Source organism: Bufo gargarizans, unplaced genomic scaffold (assembly GCF_014858855.1).
Source record: "Bufo gargarizans isolate SCDJY-AF-19 unplaced genomic scaffold, ASM1485885v1 original_scaffold_1301_pilon, whole genome shotgun sequence".
In the NCBI taxonomy this organism is placed as follows: Eukaryota; Metazoa; Chordata; class Amphibia; order Anura; family Bufonidae; genus Bufo; species Bufo gargarizans.
Window position 1 is genome coordinate 41,836 of NW_025334299.1, and position 27,414 is coordinate 69,249.

The 27,414-nt window shown below is 50.0% G+C and overlaps 1 protein-coding gene across 1 annotated transcript; it reads right to left on the reverse strand.

The window, feature by feature from the left end:
* IFT172 (intraflagellar transport 172) lies at positions 1 to 27,414 on the reverse strand (the record flags this gene model as incomplete). The annotated part of the gene is made up of 26 exons (XM_044273897.1): positions 1 to 136; positions 250 to 341; positions 462 to 615; positions 890 to 988; positions 1,162 to 1,221; positions 1,428 to 1,523; positions 1,641 to 1,760; positions 1,881 to 1,991; positions 2,984 to 3,100; positions 3,543 to 3,629; positions 3,990 to 4,053; positions 6,520 to 6,629; positions 6,884 to 6,982; positions 7,253 to 7,382; positions 8,080 to 8,189; positions 8,268 to 8,448; positions 10,872 to 10,936; positions 11,256 to 11,349; positions 12,198 to 12,340; positions 12,421 to 12,537; positions 12,615 to 12,750; positions 19,448 to 19,545; positions 19,804 to 19,893; positions 20,009 to 20,153; positions 22,581 to 22,701; positions 27,389 to 27,414. Coding segments are annotated over 26 exons (2,755 nt in total), but the record flags the coding sequence as incomplete, so codon positions are not given.

Consider the following 27,414-nt stretch of genomic DNA (forward strand, 5'->3'; position numbering starts at 1 on the left):
TAACATAGCACGTCACAGCATTTATTACAACAGAACTGGGCTCTTCTCACTGGAAGGAGAAGCTGGTGTTAGGGAGGGCTCCGCACCACCGACTGATGAACTTCAGCACATCCTGGCACTCTGGGCTGTGGCTGGTCTGTGGATGGCAGAACAGAGTACTCATCAGAAAGGAAAACGAGAGCCTGAAGAAGGTTGTCAGGAAAAGATGAGGATGTGTGCAGTTGTCAGAGGGTGGAAATTCTTATTTACCTTAATAGCCATGAGGAATTTGTTCCAGTCTTCTTTGTTTGCGGCTTTGCCCGGCTGTTTGAATTCTACCTTGTTCCTGAGCACGGGATACCCTGCGGGAGGAGACGCGACATCACACATTAGACTTCTCCCGTGGCGGTCAGTCATGAGGAAGGAGACATCAGAGAACCACTTATCTCAGAACTGTCGCATCAGCAACATGGCCACCTCACCTGTGATCACACAAGGAAGCGACCGGATCCCGCTGTTGGCGGCCACCAACGACGCCTCATAGACGCCCCTCTCATCAACTGGAAGGACTTGCTCCACTCGTTGGTCCATGGAAACGGCCAGCACCCATTCTCTCACCTCCTCTCGCTTTTCCACCTGGCAAAGTAGTCATAACAGTTAGGCTGGGGATAGATGGTGCCTGGCGGCGTCAAGCGCTGCAGCCTCCAACACAATGGAAGTGAACGGGCTTGAAGTGCGACTGGAAAGCTGCCAAAATAGTGACCTCAGAATGGCCACAAATTCAGCATTTTGGGGATTCTGGGGTCGCTGCAACGTTTAGCCAAAGCCCCCCCGTAGCATCAGCCTTATACAGAGACGCCCACATGCACAACGTAAGGACAGTGAGCAGCGGCTGGATTTGTGATCTCACCGGAATGTGCTGTTTTGCAGGGAGCGGAACTTCGAAGGGAATATCTGTAGACTGGAAATCTGAGTGGTCGAGGGCATCCAGGTTCCCCTCCTCGATGGCCTGTGAAGGACACAACAGAAGATGACACCTTGTGTATTGTAATAGTCTGGATAACTGACACGGGTTAGCATGACCACATACACAGTGCTGAGACTGTACCCTTTCCTGCAATGTCCTCCAGTGATCCCTCGTACTTACAGCTTATACCCTCCAGTAGACACGTTATTACTTACATCTACCAGGTCCAAAAATCTGTTCAAGAAGATGAAGGCCGAGTTTTCCCATCCCATCGCCTGCAGGAGCACAGAAAAAGCAAAACATGGCTTAGGAGGGAGACAATTGTAAGAGTAGAAGTTGCCCACAGAAACCAGTCTGCTTCCACCTGTCCGGGAGAGCATGGCTGTAACCCACTGCTACACGCTTTCTTTGCACCAGATCTGATCTATTTGCCTCCATTCTAATGGTGTCTTTCACTCACGACACACACATATACTATTACCTTCGACGCCATTCCAGCCTCATAGAAGGCCTTGTCTGCAGGGAGAAGATCCGTGTGACGCAGCAAAGAGACACAGAGCTTTGCAGCTACAACGTCCTGAGATTAAGAAGAGTCAAAACGTGAGGAAGGTGAAGAGATGATGAAGGGAATAGAGCAGGAACGGGAGAGGAGCAGCAGAGGACAGTGCTCGGAAGTTTGGGTTCATGCTCTCACCAACTGCTGGACTCCCTGGGATGCGGAACGGGTGGAGTAATAATGGGCGGTCAGCATCATCTGTTCAAACTCCTGATGCGCTGGAGAATTCACTTCACTGGACTTCATCAGATTCTCGCACTGTCAAAGACAAGAGACTGTAGGTGCCTGCAGAGACCCCTCAAGCGTGGTGCTCTGGATATCCTCTGCATAGATGAGGCACCACTGGAAGTCACCCCACCAACATAACTGCAGTCTTACCAGGTTGTACAGCATGTCTCGGAGGTTTGCCCACGTGTGGTACACTTCTGCACAGTTCATTCCCTCACTGTTCACCATCTCAATGAAGATCCGTTTATAGATGTTGAAGTTCTGGTCAAGAAAGTGCAACATAAACAGTTAGAACATCTAAAGATAATGAATGAAGGACATGGACGGTGAGGTATGCGAGGAGCACAGAGCAGGTGAGGTACAGAGGACATGGACAGTGAGGTATGGAGGACATGGACTGAGGTATGCGAGGAGCACAGAGCAGGTGAGGTACATAGGACATGGACAGTGAGGTATGGAGGACATGGACTGAGGTATGCAAGGAGCACAGAGCAGGTGAGGTACAGAGGACATGGACAATGAGGTATGGAGGACATGGACTGAGGTATGCAAGGAGCACAGAGCAGGTGAGGTACAGAGGACATGGACAGTAAGGTATGCGAGGAGCACAGAGCAGGTGAGGTACAGAGGACATGGACGGTGAGGTATGCAAGGAGCACAGAGCAGGTGAGGTACAGAAGACATGGACAGTGAGGTATGGAGGACATGGACTGAGGTATGCGAGGAGCACAGAGCAGGTGAGGTACAGAGGACATGGACAGTGAGGTATGCGAGGAGCACAGAGCAGGTGAGGTACAGAGGACATGGACAGTGAGGTATGCGAGGAGCACAGAGCAGGTGAGGTACAGAGGACATGGACAGTGAGGTATGCGAGGAGCACAGAGCAGGTGAGGTACAGAGGACATGGACAGTGAGGTATGCGAGAAGCACAGAGCAGGTAAGGTACAGAGGACATGGACACAGGTATGCGAGGAGCACAGAGCAGGTGCGGGACAGTGAGTTATGTGAGGTGCACAGAGCAGGTGAGGTACAGAGGACATGGACAGTGAGGTATGCGAGGAGCACAGAGCAGGTGAGGTACAGAGGACATGGAGGTGAGAGTACACAGAGCAGATGACGTACAGGAGAAGATGGACGGTGAGGTAAAGAACATGCATAATGAAGTATGTGAGAAGCACAGAGCAGGTCAGGTACATAACATGGGCTGTGAGGTACAAGGTGCAGGGGAGGATCTTCTCTTGAAGTAAACGTACCTGGGCATTAGCTGGAGCTCCGTGCTGGACATACAAGGCAAGCGCTTTCTCCCAGTTTCCATCTTTGATGAGATGTGTGGCAAACAGGGCGACATATTTATGGAGCACCTTGTAACTCTGTGATAAAGATACTCAGGTCAATACGTGCCTGCTGTCTACTACACCTGGCCTGCTCATGTATGGTGCCTGCAGAGGCCTCAGCAGTCATACAGATCCAGAAGACAGTTGGTTATACACACAGTTGTCCAGGTCAGTAGACATAAAGCAGAGTAATTCTACCAGAGGTTCCAGTCCTGAACCAGGCTCTACACACATGCCGATGAGAAAGGTCCAGATAGGACTGAAGCATCTGGTAGAGCTACTAAGAGGCTGGACTCTCTCCACTAACCTGGGCTCGGCCTGGACACATGTGTTTATTAAAACTGTGAACGTAATCTTAGTGTTGTGGTTTCTCTCCGGTGCTGTCCACTACTGAGGTGCACTGCCCAGCATGGCCGAGCGGTGTCCGTCCACAGCATCCTCTGCTGGTTTATAACCCTGCTCTGCGCTCTCTCCTCACCTGCTTCCCAGCGATAGCTATACACTTCTCCCACTGCCCGCGCTCAGCATACATGTCGAGAGCAGCCATGACATCAACCCCGACAAGCTGGAAACACAATACAAAATAAAATGAGGAGAGTACAGAAGTGTCCTCAGACAGCGAGGGAGGAGATGTCACGCAGAGTGGCACAGAGGACTTCATACAGTGCACGGGGACATGACACAGGCGGTACAGAGGATGGGGGGAGTCACATGGAGCGGTACAGAGGATGGGGGAGTCACATGGAGCGAGGAGGAGACGTCACATGGAGCGGTACAGAAGATGGGGGGGGATGTCCCATGGAGCGGTACAGAGGATGGGGGGATGTCCCATGTAGAGAGGAGATGTCACATGGAGCGGTACAGAGACATTAGGGAGCACAGATGACTATCCCTATACAATCTGTATAATGTGCGCTCATCTCACCGAGTCCACGTTTCCCTGGTTCTTCAGGTAATCCTTATATCTCTCATCCACATACTGCTCATACCTGAGCGAAAAATATGATCACAGTGTGATGGACATGAAGGGTTCATGCAAGTCCCTGCCTGTGCGCCCCTCACCCTTCATACTAAACTCTTCCTCTGTCTCTTCATTTCTCACAAACATCGCTCGCTGTTCTCTTTCTCCAGCCCTCACTAGGCGCCCCTCGCCTCTTTCTCCAGCCCTCACTAGGCGCCCCTCGCCTCTTTCTCCAGCCCTCACTAGGCGCCCCTCGCCTCTTTCTCCAGCCCTCACTAGGCGCCCCTCGCCTCTTTCTCCAGCCCTCACTAGGCGCCCCTCGCCTCTTTCTCCAGCCCTCACTAGGCGCCCCTCGCCTCTTTCTCCAGCCCTCACTAGGCGCCCCTCGCCTCTTTCTCCAGCCCTCACTAGGCGCCCCTCGCCTCTTTCTCCAGCCCTCACTAGGCGCCCCTCGCCTCTTTCTCCAGCCCTCACTAGGCGTCCCTCGCCTCTTTCTCCAGCCCTCACTAGGCGTCCCTCGCCTCTTTCTCTGTCTCTTCATTTCTCACAAACATCGCTCGCTGTTCTCTTTCTCCAGCCCTCACTAGGCGCCCCTCGCCTCTTTCTCCAGCCCTCACTAGGCGCCCCTCGCCTCTTTCTCCAGCCCTCACTAGGCGCCCCTCGCCTCTTTCTCCAGCCCTCACTAGGCGCCCCTCGCCTCTTTCTCCAGCCCTCACTAGGCGCCCCTCGCCTCTTTCTCCAGCCCTCACTAGGCGCCCCTCGCCTCTTTCTCCAGCCCTCACTAGGCGCCCCTCGCCTCTTTCTCCAGCCCTCACTAGGCGCCCCTCGCCTCTTTCTCCAGCCCTCACTAGGCGCCCCTCGCCTCTTTCTCCAGCCCTCACTAGGCGCCCCTCGCCTCTTTCTCCAGCCCTCACTAGGCGCCCTTCGCCTCTTTCTCCAGCCCTCACTAGGCGCCCCTCGCCTCTTTCTCCAGCCCTCACTAGGCGCCCCTCGCCTCTTTCTCCAGCCCTCACTAGCGCCCCTCGCCTCTTTCTCCAGCCCTCACTAGGCGCCCCTCGCCTCTTTCTCCAGCCCTCACTAGGCGCCCCTCGCCTCTTTCTCCAGCCCTCACTAGGCGCCCCTCGCCTCTTTCTCCAGCCCTCACTAGGCGCCCCTCGCCTCTTTCTCCAGCCCTCACTAGGCGCCCCTCGCCTCTTTCTCCAGCCCTCACTAGGCGCCCCTCGCCTCTTTCTCCAGCCCTCACTAGGCGCCCCTCGCCTCTTTCTCCAGCCTCACTAGGCGCCCCTCGCCTCTTTCTCCAGCCCTCACTAGGCGCCCCTCGCCTCTTTCTCCAGCCCTCACGAGGCGCCCCTCGCCTCTTTCTCCAGCCCTCACTAGGCGCCCCTCGCCTCTTCTCCAGCCCTCACTAGGCGCCCCTCGCCTCTTTCTCCAGCCCTCACTAGGCGCCCCTCGCCTCTTTCTCCAGCCCTCACTAGGCGCCCCTCGCCTCTTTTCTCCAGCCCTCACTAGGCGCCCCTCGCCTCTTTCTCCAGCCCTCACTAGGCGCCCCTCGCCTCTTTCTCCAGCCCTCACTAGGCGCCCTCGCCTCTTTCTCCAGCCCTCACTAGGCGCCCTCGCCTCTTTCTCCAGCCCTCACTAGGCGCCCCTCGCCTCTTTCTCCAGCCCTCACTAGGCGCCCCTCGCCTCTTTCTCCAGCCCCTCACTAGGCGCCCCTCGCCTCTTTCTCCAGCCCTCACTAGGCGCCCCTCGCCTCTTTCTCCAGCCCTCACTAGGCGCCCCTCGCCTCTTTCTCCAGCCCTCACTGGCGCCCCTCGCCTCTTTCTCCAGCCCTCACTGGGCGCCCCTCGCCTCTTTCTCCAGCCCTCACTGGGCGCCCCTCGCCTCTTTCTCCAGCCCTCACTGGGCGCCCCTCGCCTCTTTCTCCAGCCCTCACTGGGCGCCCCTCGCCTCTTTCTCCAGCCCTCACTAGGCGCCCCTCGCCTCTTTCTCCAGCCCTCACTAGGCCGCCCCTCGCCTCTTTCTCCAGCCCTCACTAGGCGCCCCTCGCCTCTTTCTCCAGCCCTCACTAGGCGCCCCTCGCCTCTTTCTCCAGCCCTCACTAGGCGCCCCTCGCCTCTTTCTTTAGCCCTCACTAGGCGCCCCTCGCCTCTTTCTCCACCCCTCACTAGGCGTCCCTCGCCTCTTTCTCCACCCCTCACTAGGCGTCCCTCGCCTCTTTCTCCACCCCTCACTAGGCGTCCCTACTCACTTTCCCCACCCCTTTACTAGGCATCCTTCGTCTCTTTCTGCACCCCTTACTAGGCGTCCCTTGTCTCTTTCTCCATCTCTTATTATGCATCCCTCGCCTCTTTCTCCACCCCTCACTAGGCATGCCTCGCCTCTTTATCCCCCTCTCATTATGCATCCCTTGTCTTTCTCCACCCCTCACTATGCGTCCCTCTCCTCTTTCTCCGACCCTCATTTTGGTTCTGTGTATTCTGCATGGAGACAATACCTGGAGTCCAGCTCCTTGGCCACTCTCTTGGCTTTGTTCCACTCTTCTCCATCTATAAAGGAATCAATTGCTTCCTTAATGAGGTCCATGTTCAGATACAACTCCGCAGCCTAATCACATGTGAGAAAAAAATTATTTATTTCCAGCTCTTGTTAGACAATGGAAACCTCTCCCCCTCTACTATATATACAGGAGGGGACAACCACCCACTATCCTGAGCCCTGTCCATCTTCTGGACTCAGAAGAGTACTGGTTGTCATCTATATGTAGGAAAGATCCCTGACTATCCAAGTCTCGTCCATCCTTCTGATACTGGAGAGCCCCCAATCATTTCCTGTACATTTCTGGGCCCGATTGTCCTCACCGCATTGTGTTTTCCAGCAGAGATCAACTTAGGGCCAACGAGATGAATCACTTCTAAACTTCTGCTTGGAACCAGGAATTTGATGGATAACTCCGCCGCCTGGAAAGATGAAGCAATATACAGGATATCAGCGATAGAACATGTGAATCAGGGAACGTAGGAACCTGGCAGCAGATACAAGAGCACCAAAGATCATGAAGTCAACCTACATCCATCTGGACAACCTGAGAGAACAGACTGGAGACCAACAACAACCAACAACCGATGACATCATGTAGATGCTAATAAATGATGTGTAAAGAGAGAGCAGCCGCCAAATAAACCAAGAAAAAAAGCAATGAAAAGGAAAAGGACGTAGACGTCTTCAACCTTCATCCAGCATTTCTCCATCAGTTCTGTGCTTTCCAGGTCCTTCACTTTCAGGTAGCAGTCCACGGCTCGGGCATATTCTCCCGCTTGCTCCCACTCCCGGCCCTGCTCCACTAAAGCCTCTGTTCCTCTGTTGGGTGAAGTAGTTTCCCATTACAAAAGGCTGAAAGCACGACGCTGGCCAGTGTGTAGGCATGATAAGGACGTATGAAGACATAAGGCAAGGTGTATGAAGATATGATGGTGATGTGTGAAGACATGAGGCGAGGTGTAGACATGACGGGGATGTATGAAGACACGAGGTGAGGTGTAGACATGACGGGGATGTATTGAGATACGAGGCGAGGTGTAGATATGATGGAGATGTATGAAGATACGAGGTGAGGTGTAGACATGATGGAGATGTATGAAGACACGAGGCGAGGTGTAGACATGATGGAGATGTATGAAGACACGAGGTGAGGTGTAGACATGACGGGGATGTATTGAGATACGAGGTGAGGTGTAGACATGACGGGGAAGTATGAAGACACGAGGCAAGGTGTAGACATGACGGGGATGTATGAAGACACGAGGTGAGGTGTAGACATGACGGGGATGTATTGAGATACGAGGTGAGGTGTAGACATGATGGAGATGTATGAAGATACGAGGCGAGGTGTAGACATGATGGAGATGTATGAAGACACGCAGTGAGGTGTAGACATGATGGAGATGTATGAAGATACGAGGTGAGGTGTAGACATGATGGAGATGTATGAAGACACGCGGTGAGGTGTAGCTCCTCTTTCCACCAGACCCACTAATAATGTAAGGAGAAGACTGACCTGGCTCCTTTCTTCATGCCCTCCCGCTCATACTCCTGCTGCAGCTGCTCCAGTAGGGCCGGGATATACTCCTTGCAGATCCGGATGGCGTCGCTCCACATGCCCGCTTCCTATGTAGAAAACCAGAAATAATCACAAGTGTGCAAACTCAGGAGGGATGGAGCCATCCTGGTTCTATGAGACGCTACCTTATAATGCTTCACGGCGAGCTCAGGTCTCTGTGCACGCAGCAAGAACGCTTCTGCCTTCTGGAAATCCTTCTGTTCAAAGGCGAAGCGAGCCTGGCCTGCGAGCACGTCCCCGACACTGTCCGGGTCATACAGCTCAGACACCCTCTGAGCCGCATCCCAGTCCTGGTTGTGGACATACCTGAAGGAGAGGGGGACAATGTGAGGTAACACCTGTCCAAGAGCTACTACCCCAGGAGTGCTGATCACTGAGGAGTCACATCATGACTGGGCAGAGGACGTGCTATATGAGGACACGTATACAGAGGTGTGCAGAGGACGTGCTATATGAGGACACGTATACAGAGGTGTGCAGAGGACGTGCTATATGAGGACACGTATACAGAGGTGTGCAGAGGACATGCTATATGAGGACACGTATACAGAGGCGTGCAGAGGACATGCTATATGAGGACACGTATACAGAGGTGTGCAGAGGACGTGCTATATGAGGACACGTATACAGAGGTGTGCAGAGGACGTGCTATATGAGGACACGTATACAGAGGTGTGCAGAGGACGTGCTATATGAGGACATGTGTGCAGAGGACATGCTATATGAGGACACGTATACAGAGGTGTGCAGAGGACATGCTATATGAGGACACGTATACAGAGGTGTGCAGACGACGTGCTATATGAGGACACGTATACAGAGGTGTGCAGAGGACATGCTATATGAGGACACATATACAGAGGTGTGCAGAGGAAGTTCTATATGAGGACACGTATACAGAGGTGTGCAGAGGACGTGCTATATGAGGACACGTATACAGAGGTGTGCAGAGGACATGCTATATGAGGACACGTATACAGAGGCGTGCAGAGGACGTGCTATATGAGGACACGTATACAGAGGCGTGCAGAGGACGTGCTATATGAGGACACGTATACAGAGGTGTGCAGAGGACATGCTATATGAGGACACGTATACAGAGGCGTGCAGAGGACGTGCTATATGAGGACACGTATACAGAGGCGTGCAGAGGACGTGCTATATGAGGACACGTATACAGAGGTGTGCAGAGAACGTGCTATATGAGGACACGTATACAGAGGTGTGCAGAGGACATGCTGTATGAGGACACGTATACAGAGGTGTGCAGAGGACGTGCTATATGAGGACACGTATACAGAGGTGTGCAGAGAACGTGCTATATGTGGACACGTATACAAGGTGTGCAGAGGACATGCTGTATGAGGACACGTATACAGAGGTGTGCAGAGGACAAGCTATATGAGGACACGTATACAGAGGTGTGCAGAGGACATGCTGTATGAGGACACGTATACAGAGGTGTGCAGAGGACGTGCTATATGAGTACACGTATACAGAGGTGTGCAGAGGACATGCTATATGAGGACACGTATACAGAGGTGTGCAGAGGAAGTTCTATATGAGGACACATATACAGAGGTGTGCAGAGGACGTGCTATATGAGGACACGTATACAAAGGTGTGCAGAGGACATGCTGTATGAGGACACGTATACAGAGGTGTGCAGAGGACAAGCTATATGAGGACACGTATACAGAGGTGTGCAGAGGACATGCTGTATGAGGACACGTATACAGAGGTGTGCAGAGGACGTGCTATATGAGTATACGTATACAGAGGTGTGCAGAGGACATGCTATATGAGGACACGTATACAGAGGTGTGCAGAGGACATGCTGTATGAGGACACGTATACAGAGGTGTGCAGAGGACGTGCTATATGAGTATACGTATACAGAGGTGTGCAGAGTACATGCTATATGAGGACACGTATACAGAGGTGTGCAGAGGACGTGCTATATGAGTATACGTATACAGAGGTGTGCAGAGGACATGCTATATGAGGACACGTATACAGAGGTGTGCAGAGGAAGTTCTATATGAGGACACATATACAGAGGTGTGCAGAGGACGTGCTATATGAGGACACGTATACAGAGGTGTGCAGAGGACGTGCTATATGAGGACACGTATACAGAGGTGTGCAGAGGAAGTTCCATATGAGGACACGTATACAGAGGCGTGCAGAGGAAGTTCTATATGAGGACACGTATACAGAGGTGTGCAGAGGACATGCTGTATGAGGACACGTATACAGAGGTGTGCAGAGGACATGCTATATGAGGACACGTATACAGAGGTGTGCAGAGGACATGCTATATGAGGACACGTATACAGAGGTGTGCAGAGGACATGCTATATGAGGACACGTATACAGAGGTGTGCAGAGGACATGCTATATGAGGATACGTATACAGAGGTGTGCAGAGGACATGCTATATGAGGACACGTATACAGAGGTGTGCAGAGGACATGCTATATGAGGACACGTATACAGAGGTGTGCAGAGGAAGTTCTATATGAGGACACGTATACAGAGGTGTGCAGAGGACGTGCTATATGAGGACACGTATACAGAGGCGTGCAGAGGACGTGCTATATGAGGACACGTATACAGAGGTGTGCAGAGGACATGCTATATGAGGACACGTATACAGAGGTGTGCACATGTCCTGAGGCCCCCCACCCCCAGGGCAGTGGACATTACTAGTTACAATCAGATCTTACATGAGAACGGCTTCCTTGGGTTTCCCGGCTTTAACAAATTCACCTTCAGCTTCAGTAAATTTTCCCTGTGAAGAAGAAGAAGAAGATGCAGGGCCGGTTCTATCTAGGACCCTAGGAGAATGGATCCTGGCCTCCTATTCCAGCTCACACATCGTTGGCATGAAACGCCATGTGGGCCCTACCCCTGCCCCTACAGAGTGCGGCGCCTGCTGCTATACACGTGAAGTGTGACGGACACCGCCAACTGACCTCTACCAGAAACAGATGTACACAGCAGACGTGGCCGGTGATACAGACACTTCCCACATACATGTGGTCGGCATCCCCGCTGTATGCAGCGCTCCCAGGCTGGTTACACGTGTTCAGTGTATGTGGTGGTCTTACCTCGTCCTCCAGGAACATGGCGTATTTCAGGTGGATCTCTGGAAGCTTCTCTTTCGTTGCCAGACGGGCCAGCTCAAAGGCAAAATCAAATGTGCTGAAAGGGAAGATGTACAGGATTAGGGATCAGGAAGGGCTTTCGTGTGCATCAGCATCCGTGCAGCCGCTCCGAACATAGGACGTGTCCCGTACCGTACTGCAACATGCCGACCCCGGACCCATTGAAGTCAAGGGTGCCCTACTGTGATGCGGTCTGCATACGGCCGGTATCAGATACAGTTGTGTGAAGGCCCCTTAGGAAAATGCAGAACGCCAGCTTCACACCGCCTGGAGAGAAGACGTGTCCTACCCATGTAGTGCACACATCACATACTACATGTATGTCTGCAGCACCATACTGCCTGGAGACTGGGGCAGGAGGGAGGACGTGTCCTACCCATGTAGTGCACACATTACATACTACATGTATGTCTGCACCTCGCACTGCCTGGAGAGAAGACGTGTCCTACCCATGTAGTGCACACATTACATACTACATGTATGTCTGCAGCATCATACTGCCTGGAGACTGGGGCAGGAGGGAGGACGTGTCCTACCCATGTAGTGCACACATTACATACTACATGTATGTCTGCACCTCGCACTGCCTGGAGAGAAGACGTGTCCTACCCGTGTAGTGCACACATCACATACTACATGTATGTCTGCACCTCGCACTGCCTGGAGACTGGGGCAAGAGGGGGGATGTGCACACATTACAGACTACATGTATATCTATAGCGCCAAACTGCCTGGAGACTGGGGCAGGAGAGAAGACGTGTCCTACCCACGTAGTGCACACATTACATACTACATGTATGTCTGGGCGGACTCTCGGGACACACACTGCACAATCAGTCAGGTTTCTCAGGTTACTGTAGGTGATGCCCCCACCATTGCACTCACCCGTTCTCAGTGGCATGGTCGATGGCGGTCTCCACGAGGCTGAATTTGGTGAGTAGCTTCACAGCCGCCTCTCCTCCCAGGTTCTTTGCCCAGAGGTAAGCGACATGTTTATGAGCGTTGGCCCCTCCATGCGCTTTTGCCACCTGCAGTACCAGAAAGCATCTCGTCATGTAGATGTAAGTGACGGTGTGAATAACGGAGGCGGCCATGACGCTGCACTTACCCTGTGCGCCTCCTCCCACATATCAGCTGCTCTGTACATATTCACAGTGGATTTCCAGTCCTTGGCCTTCAGGTAATGGTACTCAGCCTCCCGCAGACGCCCCCCGGCCTCCAGCTCCTGCAGACAGACCGCATGGAGATTACTGCCAGGGTGAGGGGCTCAGAGAGCAAGACCCCAACTGTGAGAGCACTTACCTTGCCCAAGTGCAGGTGGGTGTCCATCAAGAGGTCCGGGTGATGCCTGGTGACCAGACGGATCATGTCTTCATGTAAATTGTGTCTCTTGTACATTGCGATCGCGAGATCCGGTTCATCCACCGTGATGTATAATCTGTGACAGTGAGGAACTCATCAACATCCGTGTCATATCACATATATATATACACTGAGGAGTATGACACATATATACACTGAGGAGTATAACATATATATACTGAGGAGTATAACATATATATACTGAGGAGTATAACATATATATACTGAGGAGTATAACACATATATATACTGAGGAGTATAACATATATATATACTGAGGAGTATAACATATATATACTGAGGAGTATAACATATATATACTGAGGAGTATAACACATATATATACTGAGGAGTATAACATATATATACTGAGGAGTATAACATATATACTGAGGAGTATAACATATATATACTGAGGAGTATAACATATATATACTGAGGAGTATAACATATATATACTGAGGAGTATAACATATATATACTGAGGAGTATAACATATATATACTGAGGAGTATAACACATATATATACTGAGGAGTATAACATATATATACTGAGGAGTATAACATATATATACTGAGGAGTATAACATATATATACTGAGGAGTATGACATATATACACTGAGGAGTATGACACATATATACACTGAGGAGTATAACATATATATACTGAGGAGTATAACATATATATACTGAGGAGTATAACATATATATACTGAGGAGTATAACATATATATACTGAGGAGTATAACATATATATACTGAGGAGTATAACACATATATATACTGAGGAGTATAACATATATATACTGAGGAGTATAACATATATATACTGAGGAGTATAATATATATACAGTACAGACCAAAAGTTTGGGCACACCTTCTCATTCAAAGAGTTTTCTTTATTTTCATGACTATGACAATTGTAGATTCACACTGAAGGCATCAAAACTATGAATTATCACATGTGGAATTATATACATAACAAAAAAGTGTGAAACAACTGAAAATATGTCATATTCTAGGTTCTTCAAAGTAGCCACCTTTTGCTTTGATTACTGCTTTGCACACTCTTGGCATTCTCTTGATGAGCTTCAAGAGGTAGTCACCTGAAATGGTCCTCACTTCACAGGTCTGCCCTGTCGGGTTTAATAAGTGGGATTTCTTGCCTTATAAATGGGGTTGGGACCATCAGTTGCGTTGTGGAGAAGTCAGGTGGATACACAGCTGATAGTCCTACTGAATAGACTGTTAGAATTTGTATTATGGCAAGAAAAAAGCAGCTAAGTAAAGAAAAACGAGTGGCCATCATTACTTTAAGAAATGAAGGTCAGTCAGTCCGAAAAATTGGGAAAACTTTGAAAGTGTCCCCAAGTGCAGTCACAAAAACCATCAAGCACTACAAAGAAACTGGCTCACATGCGGACCGCCCCAGGAAAGGAAGACCAAGAGTCACCTCTGCTGCGGAGGATAAGTTCATCCGAGTCACCAGCCTCAGAAATCGCAGGTTAACAGCAGCTCAGATTAGAGACCAGGTCAATGCCACCCAGAGTTCTAGCAGCAGACACATCTCTAGAACAACTGCTAAGAGGAGACTGTGTGAATCAGGCCTTCATGGTAGAAGATCTGCTAGGAAACCACTGCTAAGGACAGGCAACAAGCAGAAGAGACTTGTTTGGGCTAAAGAACACAAGGAATGGACATTAGACCAGTGGAAATCTGTGCTTTGGTCTGATTAGTCCAAATTTGAGATATTTGGTTCCAACCACCGTGTCTTTGTGCGACGCAGAAAAGGTGAACGGATGGACTCTACATGCCTGGTTCCCACCGTGAAGCATGGAGGAGGAGGTGTGATGGTGTGGGGGGGGCTTTGCTGGTGACACTGTTGGGGATTTATTCAAAATTGAAGGCATACTGAACCAGCATGGCTACCACAGCATCTTGCAGCGGCATGCTATTCCATCCGGTTTGCGTTTAGTTGGACCATCATTTATTTTTCAACAGGACAATGACCCCAAACACACCTCCAGGCTGTGTAAGGGCTATTTGACCATGAAGGAGAGTGATGGGGTGCTGCGCCAGATGACCTGGCCTCCACAGTCACCGGACCTGAACCCAATCGAGATGGTTTGGGGTGAGCTGGACCGCAGAGTGAAGGCAAAAGGGCCAACAAGTGCTAAGCATCTCTGGGAACTCCTTCAAGACTGTTGGAAGACCATTTCAGGTGACTACCTCTTGAAGCTCATCAAGAGAATGCCAAGAGTGTGCAAAGCAGTAATCAAAGCAAAAGGTGGCTACTCTGAAGAACCTAGAATATGACATATTTTCAGTTGTTTCACACTTTTTTGTTATGTATATAATTCCACATGTGATAATTCATAGTTTTGATGCCTTCAGTGTGAATCTACAATTGTCATAGTCATGAAAATAAAGAAAACTCTTTGAATGAGAAGGTGTGTCCAAACTTTTGGTCTGTACTGTATATCACACACACACACTGAGGAGTATAACGTACATGTATCAGCCACTGCGTCATATAACATATAACATATATATATATATATATATATATATAGTACAACAGATGATGCAGCAGCACAGTCAGACGTTGTGCGCTGGGTGCAATATTCCTCAAAGAGGCTGGCTTGTCCTCCAACATGTATATTCACCAAATGAAGAGGCAGCACTTCCAGTCATCGGTGATAGGGTGACGACCCCAAACTTTATTCCCAGCAACGTTTCGGCCTTCTCTCTGAGGCCTTTGTCAAGCTACAACAATGCTAAAATGTGGGCTCTATATACCCACAATTCATTACAAAATCAGTGCAAATAATGAAAACCAGTGTAGACAATTAAGTCACATGACCATCCAACACTATATTGTCACATGACTATACAAGTGCAAATCTTATTTATATCACATAATAAAACCATCATACAGCGTATTTCACATAATAATCAAAGTAGGTCATACATCATATGTGTCGCATATCATAAATGCGATGTACAGACATCAATATACAAAATATTACATCCAGTGTTCACTATCTCCTAGGTGGTCACAAGTGTACTAACCATAAAGAGTTAAAATCATTATACAGCTGTATCTTATTATTAAAATCGGTGAGACCAACCGTCATGGCGTAGCCCAGTGTGCCTGCTTCAGCGTCTCCCCGTCTGTCAGGCGCATGCGCCGCGACGAGCGTCAAGCGTCACCCTCCTCCCCATATGGCCGCGTCATCACGCACGCTCCCTGGAACGCAACATCGCCCAGTGGAACGCATCGCTGACGGAGCGGCCACAGGGGGCAGGGCAAAGACAGACACCCATCCGGATCGCATTACCAGGCGTCTGGGGGGCGTGTTAGTAACCTAGGTGACGACATAGACAGCTATCCCAGAAGGGGACCAGACATAGTCACTCAGCACAATCAAGGGACCGACATAAGATGGAAAAGCAACGATGGGTACAATAGGGGTCATCACCATATTAACGGCAAATATAGCCGAAATGGTGCCTTCCCCCTTGTCACCATCATTGCTGCCATTTTTAGCTAGTATGCAGATATAGAGGGAGGAATCCTTCCCATCTCCCTGCCTAATACTATAGTATAGATAAAGAGGCCGTCTGGCTTACAGATTCCCGGCCAGAAATTGCCTCTCAGTTCCTCTGGAAAAATTGCCGGTCGGATAATCTTGACGTGCAGTTTGTGACCTGTCATGGTAGCCCCTCCCGAACAGCAATCTATGGTCACCATCAAGCTTGCACACTGGGGTAGTCCATATACGGTCCGGTCCAACTGTAAGACAAAGGTTCTTCTATTTTCCTCAAATCTCTGGTGACAATGATGGTGACAAGGGGGAAGGCACCATTTCGGCTATATTTGCCGTTAATATGGTGATGACCCCTATTGTACCCATCGTTGCTTTTCCATCTTATGTCGGTCCCTTGATTGTGCTGAGTGACTATGTCTGGTCCCCTTCTGGGATAGCTGTCTATGTCGTCACCTAGGTTACTAACACGCCCCCCAGACGCCTGGTAATGCGATCCGGATGGGTGTCTGTCTTTGCCCTGCCCCCTGTGGCCGCTCCGTCAGCGATGCGTTCCACTGGGCGATGTTGCGTTCCAGGGAGCGTGCGTGATGACGCGGCCATATGGGGAGGGTGACGCATGACGCTCGTCGCGGCGCATGCGCCTGACAGACGGGGAGACGCTGAAGCAGGCACACTGGGCTACGCCATGACGGTTGGTCTCACCGATTTTAATAATAAGATACAGCTGTATAATGATTTTAACTCTTTATGGTTAGTACACTTGTGACCACCTAGGAGATAGTGAACACTGGATGTAATATTTTGTATATTGATGTCTGTACATCGCATTTATGATATGCGACACATATGATGTATGACCTACTTTGATTATTATGTGAAATACGCTGTATGATGGTTTTATTATGTGATATAAATAAGATTTGCACTTGTATAGTCATGTGACAATATAGTGTTGGATGGTCATGTGACTTAATTGTCTACACTGGTTTTCATTAATTGCACTGATTTTGTAATGAATTGTGGGTATATAGAGCCCACATTTTAGCATTGTTGTAGCTTGACAAAGGCCTCAGAGAGAAGGCCGAAACGTTGCTGGGAATAAAGTTTGGGGTCGTCACCCTATCACCGATGACTGGAAGTGCTGCCTCTTCATTTGGTGAATATATATATATATATATATATATATATATATATATATACACTGAGGACTATAACGTACATGTAACATATATATACTGAGGAGTATAACATATAACATATATATACTGAGGAGTATAACATATAACATATATATACTGAGGAGTATAACATATAACATATATATACTGAGGAGTATAACATATAACATATACAGACGTGGACAAAATTGTTGGTACCCTTTGGTCAATGAAAGAAAAAGTCACAATGGTCACAGAAATAACTTTAATCTGACAAAAGTAATAATAAATTAAAATTCTATAAATGTTAACCAATGAAAGTCAGACATTGTTTTTCAACCATGCTTCAACAGAATTATGTAAAAAAATAAACTCATGAAACAGGCATGGACAAAAATGATGGTACCCCTAACTTAATATTTTGTTGCGCAACCTTTTGAGGCAATCACTGCAATCAAACGCTTCCTGTAACTGTCAATGAGACATCTGCACCTCTCAGCAGGTATTTTGGCCCACTCCTCATGAGCAAACTGCTCCAGTTGTGTCCGGTTTGAAGGGTGCCTTTTCCAGACTGCATGTTTCAGCTCCTTCCAAAGATGCTCAATAGGATTGAGGTCAGGGCTCATAGAAGGCCACTTTAGAATAGTCCAATTTTTTCCTCTTAGCCATTCTTGGGTGTTTTTAGCGGTGTGTTTTGGGTCATTGTCCTGTTGCAAGACCCATGACCTGCGACTGAGACCAAGCTTTCTGACACTGGCTAGTACATTTCTCTCTAGAATTCCTTGATAGTCTTGAGATTTCATTGTACCCTGCACAGATTCAAGACACCCTGTGCCAGACGCAGCAAAGCAGCCCCAGAACATAACAGAGCCTCCTCCATGTTTCACAGTAGGGACAGTGTTCTTTTCTTGATATGCTTCATTTTTTCGTCTGTGAACATACAGCTGATGTGCCTTGGCAAAAACTTCGATTTTTGTCTCATCTGTCCACAGGACATTCTCCCAGAAGCTTTGTGGCTTGTCAACATGTAGTTTGGCATATTCCAGTCTTGCTTTTTTATGATTCGTTTTCAACAATGGTGTCCTCCTTGGTCGTCTCCCATGTAGTCCACTTTGGCTCAAACAACGACGGATGGTGCGATCTGACACTGATGTTCCTTGAGCATGAAGTTCACCTTGAATCTCTTTAGAAGTCTTTCTAGGCTCTTTTGTTACCATTCGGATTATCCGTCTCTTAGATTTGTCATCAATTTTCCTCCTGCGGCCACGTCCAGGGAGGTTGGCTACAGTCCCATGGATCTTAAACTTATGAATAATATGTGCAACTGTACTCACAGGAACATCTAGTTGCTTGGAGATGGTCTTATAGCCTTTACCTTTAACATGCTTGTCTATAATTTTCTTTCTGATCTCTTGAGACAGCTCTTTCCTTTGCTTCCTCTGGTCCATGTCGAGTGTGGTACACACCATATCACCAAACAACACAGTGATTACCTGGAGCCATATATATAGGCCCAATGGCTGATTACAAGGTTGTAGACACCTGTGATGCTAATTAGTGGACACACCTTGAATTAACATGTCCCTTTGGTCACATTATGTTCTGTGTTTTCTAGGGGTACCATCATTTTTGTCCATGCCTGTTTCATGAGTTTATTTTTTTACATAATTCTGTTGAAGCATGGTTGAAAAACAATGTCTGACTTTCATTGGTTAACATTTATAGAATTTTAATTTATTATTACTTTTGTCAGATTAAAGTTATTTCTGTGACCATTGTGACTTTTTCTTTCATTGACCAAAGGGTACCAACAATTTTGTCCACGTCTGTATATATACTGAGGAGTATAACGTACATGTATCAGCCACGAGTCACAGTAGGAGGAGACTGGAGCTTTGTATGTAATATGTGACAGCACGCGCAGGACATCATATCATGTACACAGTGTGGGGTCCAGCCCAGTGCGGGGCCATCTAACAGGTCCATCTGTGCCTGACTGAATACCCGCGGCCCATGGACCGGGACAATGATATGGACTGCGATCGTTGTGGCGGCTCCTTACCTCTCGGCCTCCCTGTAGTGCCCCTGCTTCTCCTGCTCCTTGGCTTGGGTGACATACAGGACAGACACGTCTTCTGGGTTCATGAACTTCACGGCCAGCTGTGAATGAAGGCAGAACATGTCACATGTATGTGCCCGGCATGGGAAGGTTAAAGGCCATGGAAACCTATTTTTTTATGATTGTATTTTAAACATTTTGGGCTACAATTTATTTTTTCAATTAGTCTTTATAAAAAATGTGCAGTTGTTCCTGAGATAGCAGAGGTCAGTCAGCTTGCAGGCCGCTGCTCTTATCTCTGATGTCCTGTCCCTGCTACCCCCACCCGCCTACTGCCATGCATATAACCGCCGACCTACCGCGTGTGCCTGCTCCCAGCGGCCGGCCTGTGTGTACATGTCAATCGCCTCCTTGCTCCTCCCGGCCTTGATATACAACTGCTCAGCCAGCTGGAAGCAGAAGAGAAGGAGATGAGGGGCGCAGCACCATGGTGCTGAGGAGCAGACGCTCACATACAGCCAGATGTCCTGCAGGTGATGAACCCCTATGATGTGACTACAGTACCTCATACTCCTGCACAGAGCAGTAATGCTGCGCAATCTTCAGGTAGTAGTCACTGGCCGTCCGCGGCTCCTGCAGCTCCAGGATGTGAATGGCTTTCTTCCACTGCCGAGCGCCTAATGCAGCGTCAATGGCCTTTACCGAGCACCTGAGGGGACACAAGGCCTGATGACCAGCCGAACCCCAATAATACTACTGCCCGAACCCTAATAATAGACCAGCCGAACCCCAATAATATAACTGCCCGAACCCTAATAATAGACCAGCCGAACCCCAATAATATTACTGCCCGAACCCTAATAATAGACCAGCCAAACCCCAATAATACTACTGCCCGAACCCTAATAATAGAACAGCCGAACCCCAGTAATAAAACTGCCCGAACCCTAATAATAGACCAGCCGAACCCCAGTAATATAACTGCCCGAACCCTAATAATAGACCAGCCGAACCCCAGTAATATAGCTGCCTGAACCCTAATAATAGACCAGCAGAACCCCAGTAATATAGCTGCCTGAACCCTAATAATACCCAGCCGAACCCCAATAATATAACTGCCTGAACCCTAATAATAGACCAGCAGAACCCCAGTAATATAGCTGCCTGAACCCTAATAATACCCAGCCGAACCCCAATAATATAACTGCCCGAACCCTAATAATAGACCAGCCGAACCCCAATAATATAACTGCCCGAACCCTAATAGACCAGCCGAACCCCAATAATATAACTGCCAAACCCTAATAATAGACCAGCAGAACCCCAATAATATAACTGCCAAACCCTAATAATAGACCAGCCGAACCCCAGTAATATAACTGCCCGAACCCTAATAATAGACCAGCCGAACACCAATAATATAACTGCCCGAACCCTAATAGACCAGCCGAACCCCAATAATATAACTGCCAAACCCTAATAATAGACCAGCAGAACCCCAATAATATAACTGCCCGAACCCTAATAGACCAGCCGAACCCCAATAATATAACTGTCCGAACCATAATAGACCAGCCGAACCACAATAATATAACTGCCCGAACCCTAATAATAGACCAGCAGAACCCCAATAATATAACTGCCCGAACCATAATAGACCAGCCGAATCCCAATAATATAACTGCCCGAACCCTAATAATAGACCAGCAGAACCCCAATAATATAACTGCCCGAACCATAATAGACCAGCCGAATCCCAATAATATAACTGCCCGAACCCCAATAATATAACTGCCCGAACCCCAATAATATTACTGCCCGAACCCTAATAATAGACCAGCCGAACCCCAGTAATATAACTGCCCGAACCCTAATAATACCCAGCCGAACCCCAATAATATAACTGCCGAACCCCAATAATATAACTGCCAAACCCTAATAATATAACTGCCCGAACCCTAATAATAGACCAGCCGAACCCCAATAATATAACTGCCCGAACCCTAATAGACCAGCCGAACCCCAATAATATAACTGCCAAACCCTAATAATAGACCAGCAGAACCCCAATAATATAACTGCCAAACCCTAATAATAGACCAGCCGAACCCCAGTAATATAACTGCCCGAACCCTAATAATAGACCAGCCGAACACCAATAATATAACTGCCCGAACCCCAATAATAGACCAGCCGAACCCCAATAATATAACTGCCAAACCCTAATAATAGACCAGCAGAACCCCAATAATATAACTGCCCGAACCCTAATAGACCAGCCGAACCCCAATAATATAACTGTCCGAACCATAATAGACCAGCCGAACCACAATAATATAACTGCCCGAACCCTAATAATAGACCAGCAGAACCCCAATAATATAACTGCCCGAACCATAATAGACCAGCCGAATCCCAATAATATAACTGCCCGAACCCTAATAATAGACCAGCAGAACCCCAATAATATAACTGCCCGAACCATAATAGACCAGCCGAACCCCAATAATATAACTGCCCGAACCCCAATAATATTACTGCCCGAACCCTAATAATAGACCAGCCGAACCCCAGTAATATAACTGCCCGAACCCTAATAATACCCAGCCGAACCCCAATAATATAACTGCCGAACCCCAATAATATAACTGCCAAACCCTAATAATATAACTGCCCGAACCCTAATAATAGACCAGCCGAACCCCAATAATATAACTGCCGAACCCCAATAATATAACTGCCAAACCCTAATAATATAACTGCCCGAACCCTAATAATACCCAGCCGAACCTCAATAATATTACTGCCTGAACCCTAATAATACCCAGCCGAACCCCAATAATATAACTGCCAGAACCGTAGAGTGGTTTCCCAGAAGTGTTGCAGGTTCTCCAGAACCACACAGCTCTGTACTCTGTGCTGGTTACTGCAGCGCTGCTCCCATTCACTTCCATGTTAACCAGTCCGCCCACTATACAGAGCTGTGCAGTTCTGGAGCATCAGCTGATTGTTGGGGGTCCGCGAGATGGATCTCCACTGATCCGATAATGGCGACCTACCCTGAGGATAGACCGTCAATGAGTTCTGGGAAACCTGTTCAATGATATCACCCCCAGACCCAACGCCTGGCGCTCACCCGGCCTCGATGTAGTGATTGATGGCGGCGTCCAGCTGCTTCTGCTGCACCAGGTAATCGCCCCAGGACTCCTCCAGCTTCACCACCTCCGCAGGGAAGGCCACACGGGCGAGCTCCACCGCTGACAACACAGAGAGACGTCACCACAGCCGCCCCCACTACTAGCAGGGGCACCCCGCCCGGAGAGCTCAGGACTGCCCGCTGTACAGCTATCAGAGGCCGGACATTGTACCCCGCCCTGCCGGAGCCTCCCCCACTACTAACAGGGACACCCCGCCCGGAGAGCTCAGGACTGCCCCCTGTACAGCTAACAGAGGCCGGACACTGTACCCCGCCCTGCTGGAGCCTCCCCACTACTAACAGGGGCACCCCGCCCGGAGAGCTCAGGACTGCCCCCTGTACAGCTATCAGAGGCCGGACATTGTACCCCGCCCTGCTGGAGCCTCCCCACTACTAACAGGGGCACCCCGCCCGGAGAGCTCAGGACTGCCCCCTGTACAGCTATCAGAGGCCGGACATTGTACCCCGCCCTGCTGGAGCCTCCCCCACTACTAACAGGGGCACCCCGCCCGGAGAGCTCAGGACTGCCCCCTGTACAGCTATCAGAGGCCGGACATTGTACCCCGCCCTGCTGGAGCCCCCCCCACTACTAACAGGGGCACCCCGCCCGGAGAGCTCAGGACTGCCCCCTGTACAGCTATCAGAGGCCGGACATTGTACCCCGCCCTGCCGGAGCCTCCCCCACTACTAACAGGGGCACCCCGCCCGGAGAGCTCAGGACTGCCCCCTGTACAGCTATCAGAGGCCGGACATTGTACCCCGCCCTGCCGGAGCCTCCCCCACTACTAACACGGGCACCCCGCCCGGAGAGCTCAGGACTGCCCCCTGTACAGCTATCAGAGGCCGGACATTGTACCCCGCCCTGCCGGAGCCTCCCCCACTACTAACAGGGGCACCCCGCCCGGAGAGCTCAGGACTTCCCCCTGTACAGCTAGCAGAGGCCGGACATTGTACCCCGCCCTGCTGGAGCCTCCCCCACTACTAAGAGGGGCACCCCGCCCGGAGAGCTCAGGACTGCCCCCTGTACAGCTATCAGAGGCCGGACATTGTACCCCGCCCTGCTGGAGCCTCCCCACTACTAACAGGGGCACCCCGCCCGGAGAGCTCAGGACTGCCCCCTGTACAGCTATCAGAGGCCGGACATTGTACCCCGCCCTGCTGGAGCCTCCCCACTACTAACAGGGGCACCCCGCCCGGAGAGCTCAGGACTGCCCCCTGTACAGCTATCAGAGGCCGGACATTGTACCCCGCCCTGCCGGAGCCTCCCCCACTACTAACAGGGGCACCCCGCCCGGAGAGCTCAGGACTGCCCCCTGTACAGCTATCAGAGGCCGGACATTGTACCCCGCCCTGCTGGAGCCTCCCCCACTACTAACAGGGGCACCCCGCCTGGAGAGCTCAGGACTGCCCCCTGTACAGCTATCAGAGGCCGGACATTGTACCCCGCCCTGCTGGAGCCTCCCCACTACTAACAGGGGCACCCCGCCCGGAGAGCTCAGGACTGCCCCCTGTACAGCTATCAGAGGCCGGACATTGTACCCCGCCCTGCTGGAGCCTCCCCCACTACTAACAGGGGCACCCCGCCCGGAGAGCTCAGGACTGCCCCCTGTACAGTTATCAGAGGCCGGACATTGTACCCCGCCCTGCTGGAGCCTCCCCCACTACTAACAGGGGCACCCCGCCCGGAGAGCTCAGGACTGCCCCCTGTACAGCTATCAGAGGCCGGACATTGTACCCTGCCCTGCTGGAGCCTCCCCACTACTAACAGGGGCACCCCGCCCGGAGAGCTCAGGACTGCCCCCTGTACAGTTATCAGAGGCCGGACATTGTACCCCGCCCTGCTGGAGCCTCCCCCACTACTAACAGGGGCACCCCGCCCGGAGAGCTCAGGACTGCCCCCTGTACAGCTATCAGAGGCCGGACATTGTACCCTGCCCTGCTGGAGCCTCCCCCACTACTAACAGGGGCACCCCGCCCGGAGAGCTCAGGACTGCCCCCTGTACAGTTATCAGAGGCCGGACATTGTACCCTGCCCTGCTGGAGCCTCCCCCACTACTAACAGGGGCACCCCGCCCGGAGAGCTCAGGACTTCCCCCTGTACAGCTATTGTTATGGACTATAGATACAAATGGATACTTGCTTGTTGAGCTAAGATGGCGGCCAGGCATTCAGCCTACACCTATAAACTAGAATCTTACTTTGTGTTTTTATCATGTGTTTCTTTGTGGTTTCCGTTCAGCTCAAGCAAGCAGCTACAAAGAAAGAAGTAACGGTTTCACCCAGGAACAAGGGGGGGAGTGAGGAGGAATTTCCTCTGGCCGTCAAGGTTACAGAAAAGTAGAGAGTTCATAGCCAATAGAAAATATATACTTTATCTTTCACCCCCCCCCCTCACTCCCTCCTCTCGTGAAACCCATGTTGTTTTCAGAAATAAACCAGAGATACTGATTAACTCCATGTAGTGAGTTGTCTGTCTGATCTCTCCGTGCACGTATCTTAATTAATTAATTTGGAGCAGTACATCAACTGAACTGGCAGCTTTGTCAGAACCAGAACAATTTTGGCACCCAACGTGGGGCTCGAGGATTGGACCCTCTGTTCCCGTACCCCCAGAGACCAGACGAGGAGAGGCGCACTAACGGACACCGGGATCGCAACCCGTGATATGAGGTAGGAAAATTGAGTCATCTTGCCTATAAAGTGTCCCCTGGTGTAGCCTCTTGGTGTTCGTCTGAGGGAGGGGTGCGGAGGCAGTCTGGGACGTCCTCGAGGGCATGAAAGTAAGAACCCCATATGTTTTCTTAAAGTCTTGATGTACTGTGTTGTGCCTATAAGTTGTGAAGACCCTGTTGACAAGTATCATTGACTGAGACACGGAGTTCTCCTGTGTTCCTGTATCGGAGTTCAGCCCGGTGTCTGACTCGAATCTCCATAAAGGGGACGATCACAGATGGGTGGAGAGCGGTTCGCGGTAGCCCAGAGTGTGCTGACCGGGACTCAAAGGTCTTCACGTCCAGTGATTACTCTATACAGGAGGTCTTTAGGCGGCTTCAGTAGGTACGAGAGATAATGGGAAATGAGGAAAGTGTCCCGAAGGGTTACTGTTCACCTGAACAGTACGTGGCGGACAGGAGAGGCAAACGTTTCATAAAAGGATTAAGTAAGTTGGAGAAGAGTTAAAGGTGTCTGTAAAGGAGGCATCCTCATAAAAGGATTAAGTAAGTTGGAGAAGAGTTAAAGGTGTCTGTAAAGGAGGCATCCTATGTAGTGCTACCTGGCAAGTGTTGTTAAACGAGAAGAGAGGGAAGTTAGAAGATGATTAATTGACAGACATGGTCCGTGTGTGGTTGGACTGTAGTAAAGAATTTAAACAGACCGGGGGGGAACTAAATTTTGATGAGAAAAGACAGAGATATTTCTGTAAGCCTGGTGTTGCATTGATACATGACTAGCCACCACCCTATAATGGCGCCGGGAAGAGAGCAGGTGGGTGGACCTGCAAAACATGTGGTCAACAGAATCCCTCCTCCCGTGATACGTGCCTTCCCTGTGGGGTTCCCCACCCACAAAACCACACCTTGGTAACTACTCCCCGGCACGTCCCATCACTTCCCGTGTTAGCTACAGCGCCATCTTGTCCCCAGGCAACGCCCATGAACGGACCTTTAATATCATTCGGTCCGGACCCCCCCGTCACTCCTATGTCACCCTTGCCCCTTCCTACTACCTTGTACCCGATGATAAACCCGGACGGTACATTCATGCTACCCCACTCACCTGCCACCCTTACTCCTATAATGGTAGGGGGGCAACCTGATGAAGCAGAACAGGGGGATGCAGACGGTGCTGCAGAATCCACAATGGGCATACAAAATGCACCGGGTAATGTGCAGACTCCTTCGCGGGGTACCCCGACAGACTACGGTGATCCGCCAACTTTACCCCTGGCACCACAGTGGACTGTACCCATGACCGTGCGCCCATCACGACGTTCACAAGATCAAATACTGCAGGGTCAGATTACAGAGTTACAAAAGAACTTGCAAAAAATTGAGCAGGGAAACCTTGAGACACTGAGAGAAGCCCTAGCACTTAACCGGCCACAGGGACCACCAAAATATGTGTCTTTCACCCCACAGCAGTTATTCACCTTAGTGAATTTACTGCCTGACCCTGAGACCCATCCCATGCCCTTTTTCAGGAAACTGTCCCAAGTGCATCAAACCTATGGGTGCACAATGTCGGACCTGCAAAGTATAGTGGAAAACAAGACAGGTGAATACTCCACACTGATAATGGATCAAATCCACATCCCTGAACTTAAAGGTGCTAACTTTGACCCCCGGGATCATGAGTCTGGAGAATTCTTTATAGAACAACTACAGAAATGGACAAAAGCTAAATAGCAGATCATTTCACCACACTGCAGGACAGCTGCGGGGGATCAGTTGACCCCCACCTTTTTTCTTTTCACAGAAATGTTAGTTTCTGCTGTTAGTTAAGCTCCTCTTTCTGATAAGAAACTGTCTCGCTTCTTGGTCTTTGTGGTTTTCACTCAAATTATGTGACACCCACGGCTGCCGGATGTCTGACAATAAAATTCTGCACCGATTCATATGAGCAAGGGGATTCGCTGCAAACCATTTTGCACCTCATCCCCAATACTCTCTGGGCCAGAGGACCCCAGGATATTGGATACCTCAGTGTCCCACCAGTCACTGTGACCCTGAATGACCCCAAAGTCCTACCATACAAAGAGACTGGACCCAGTAGC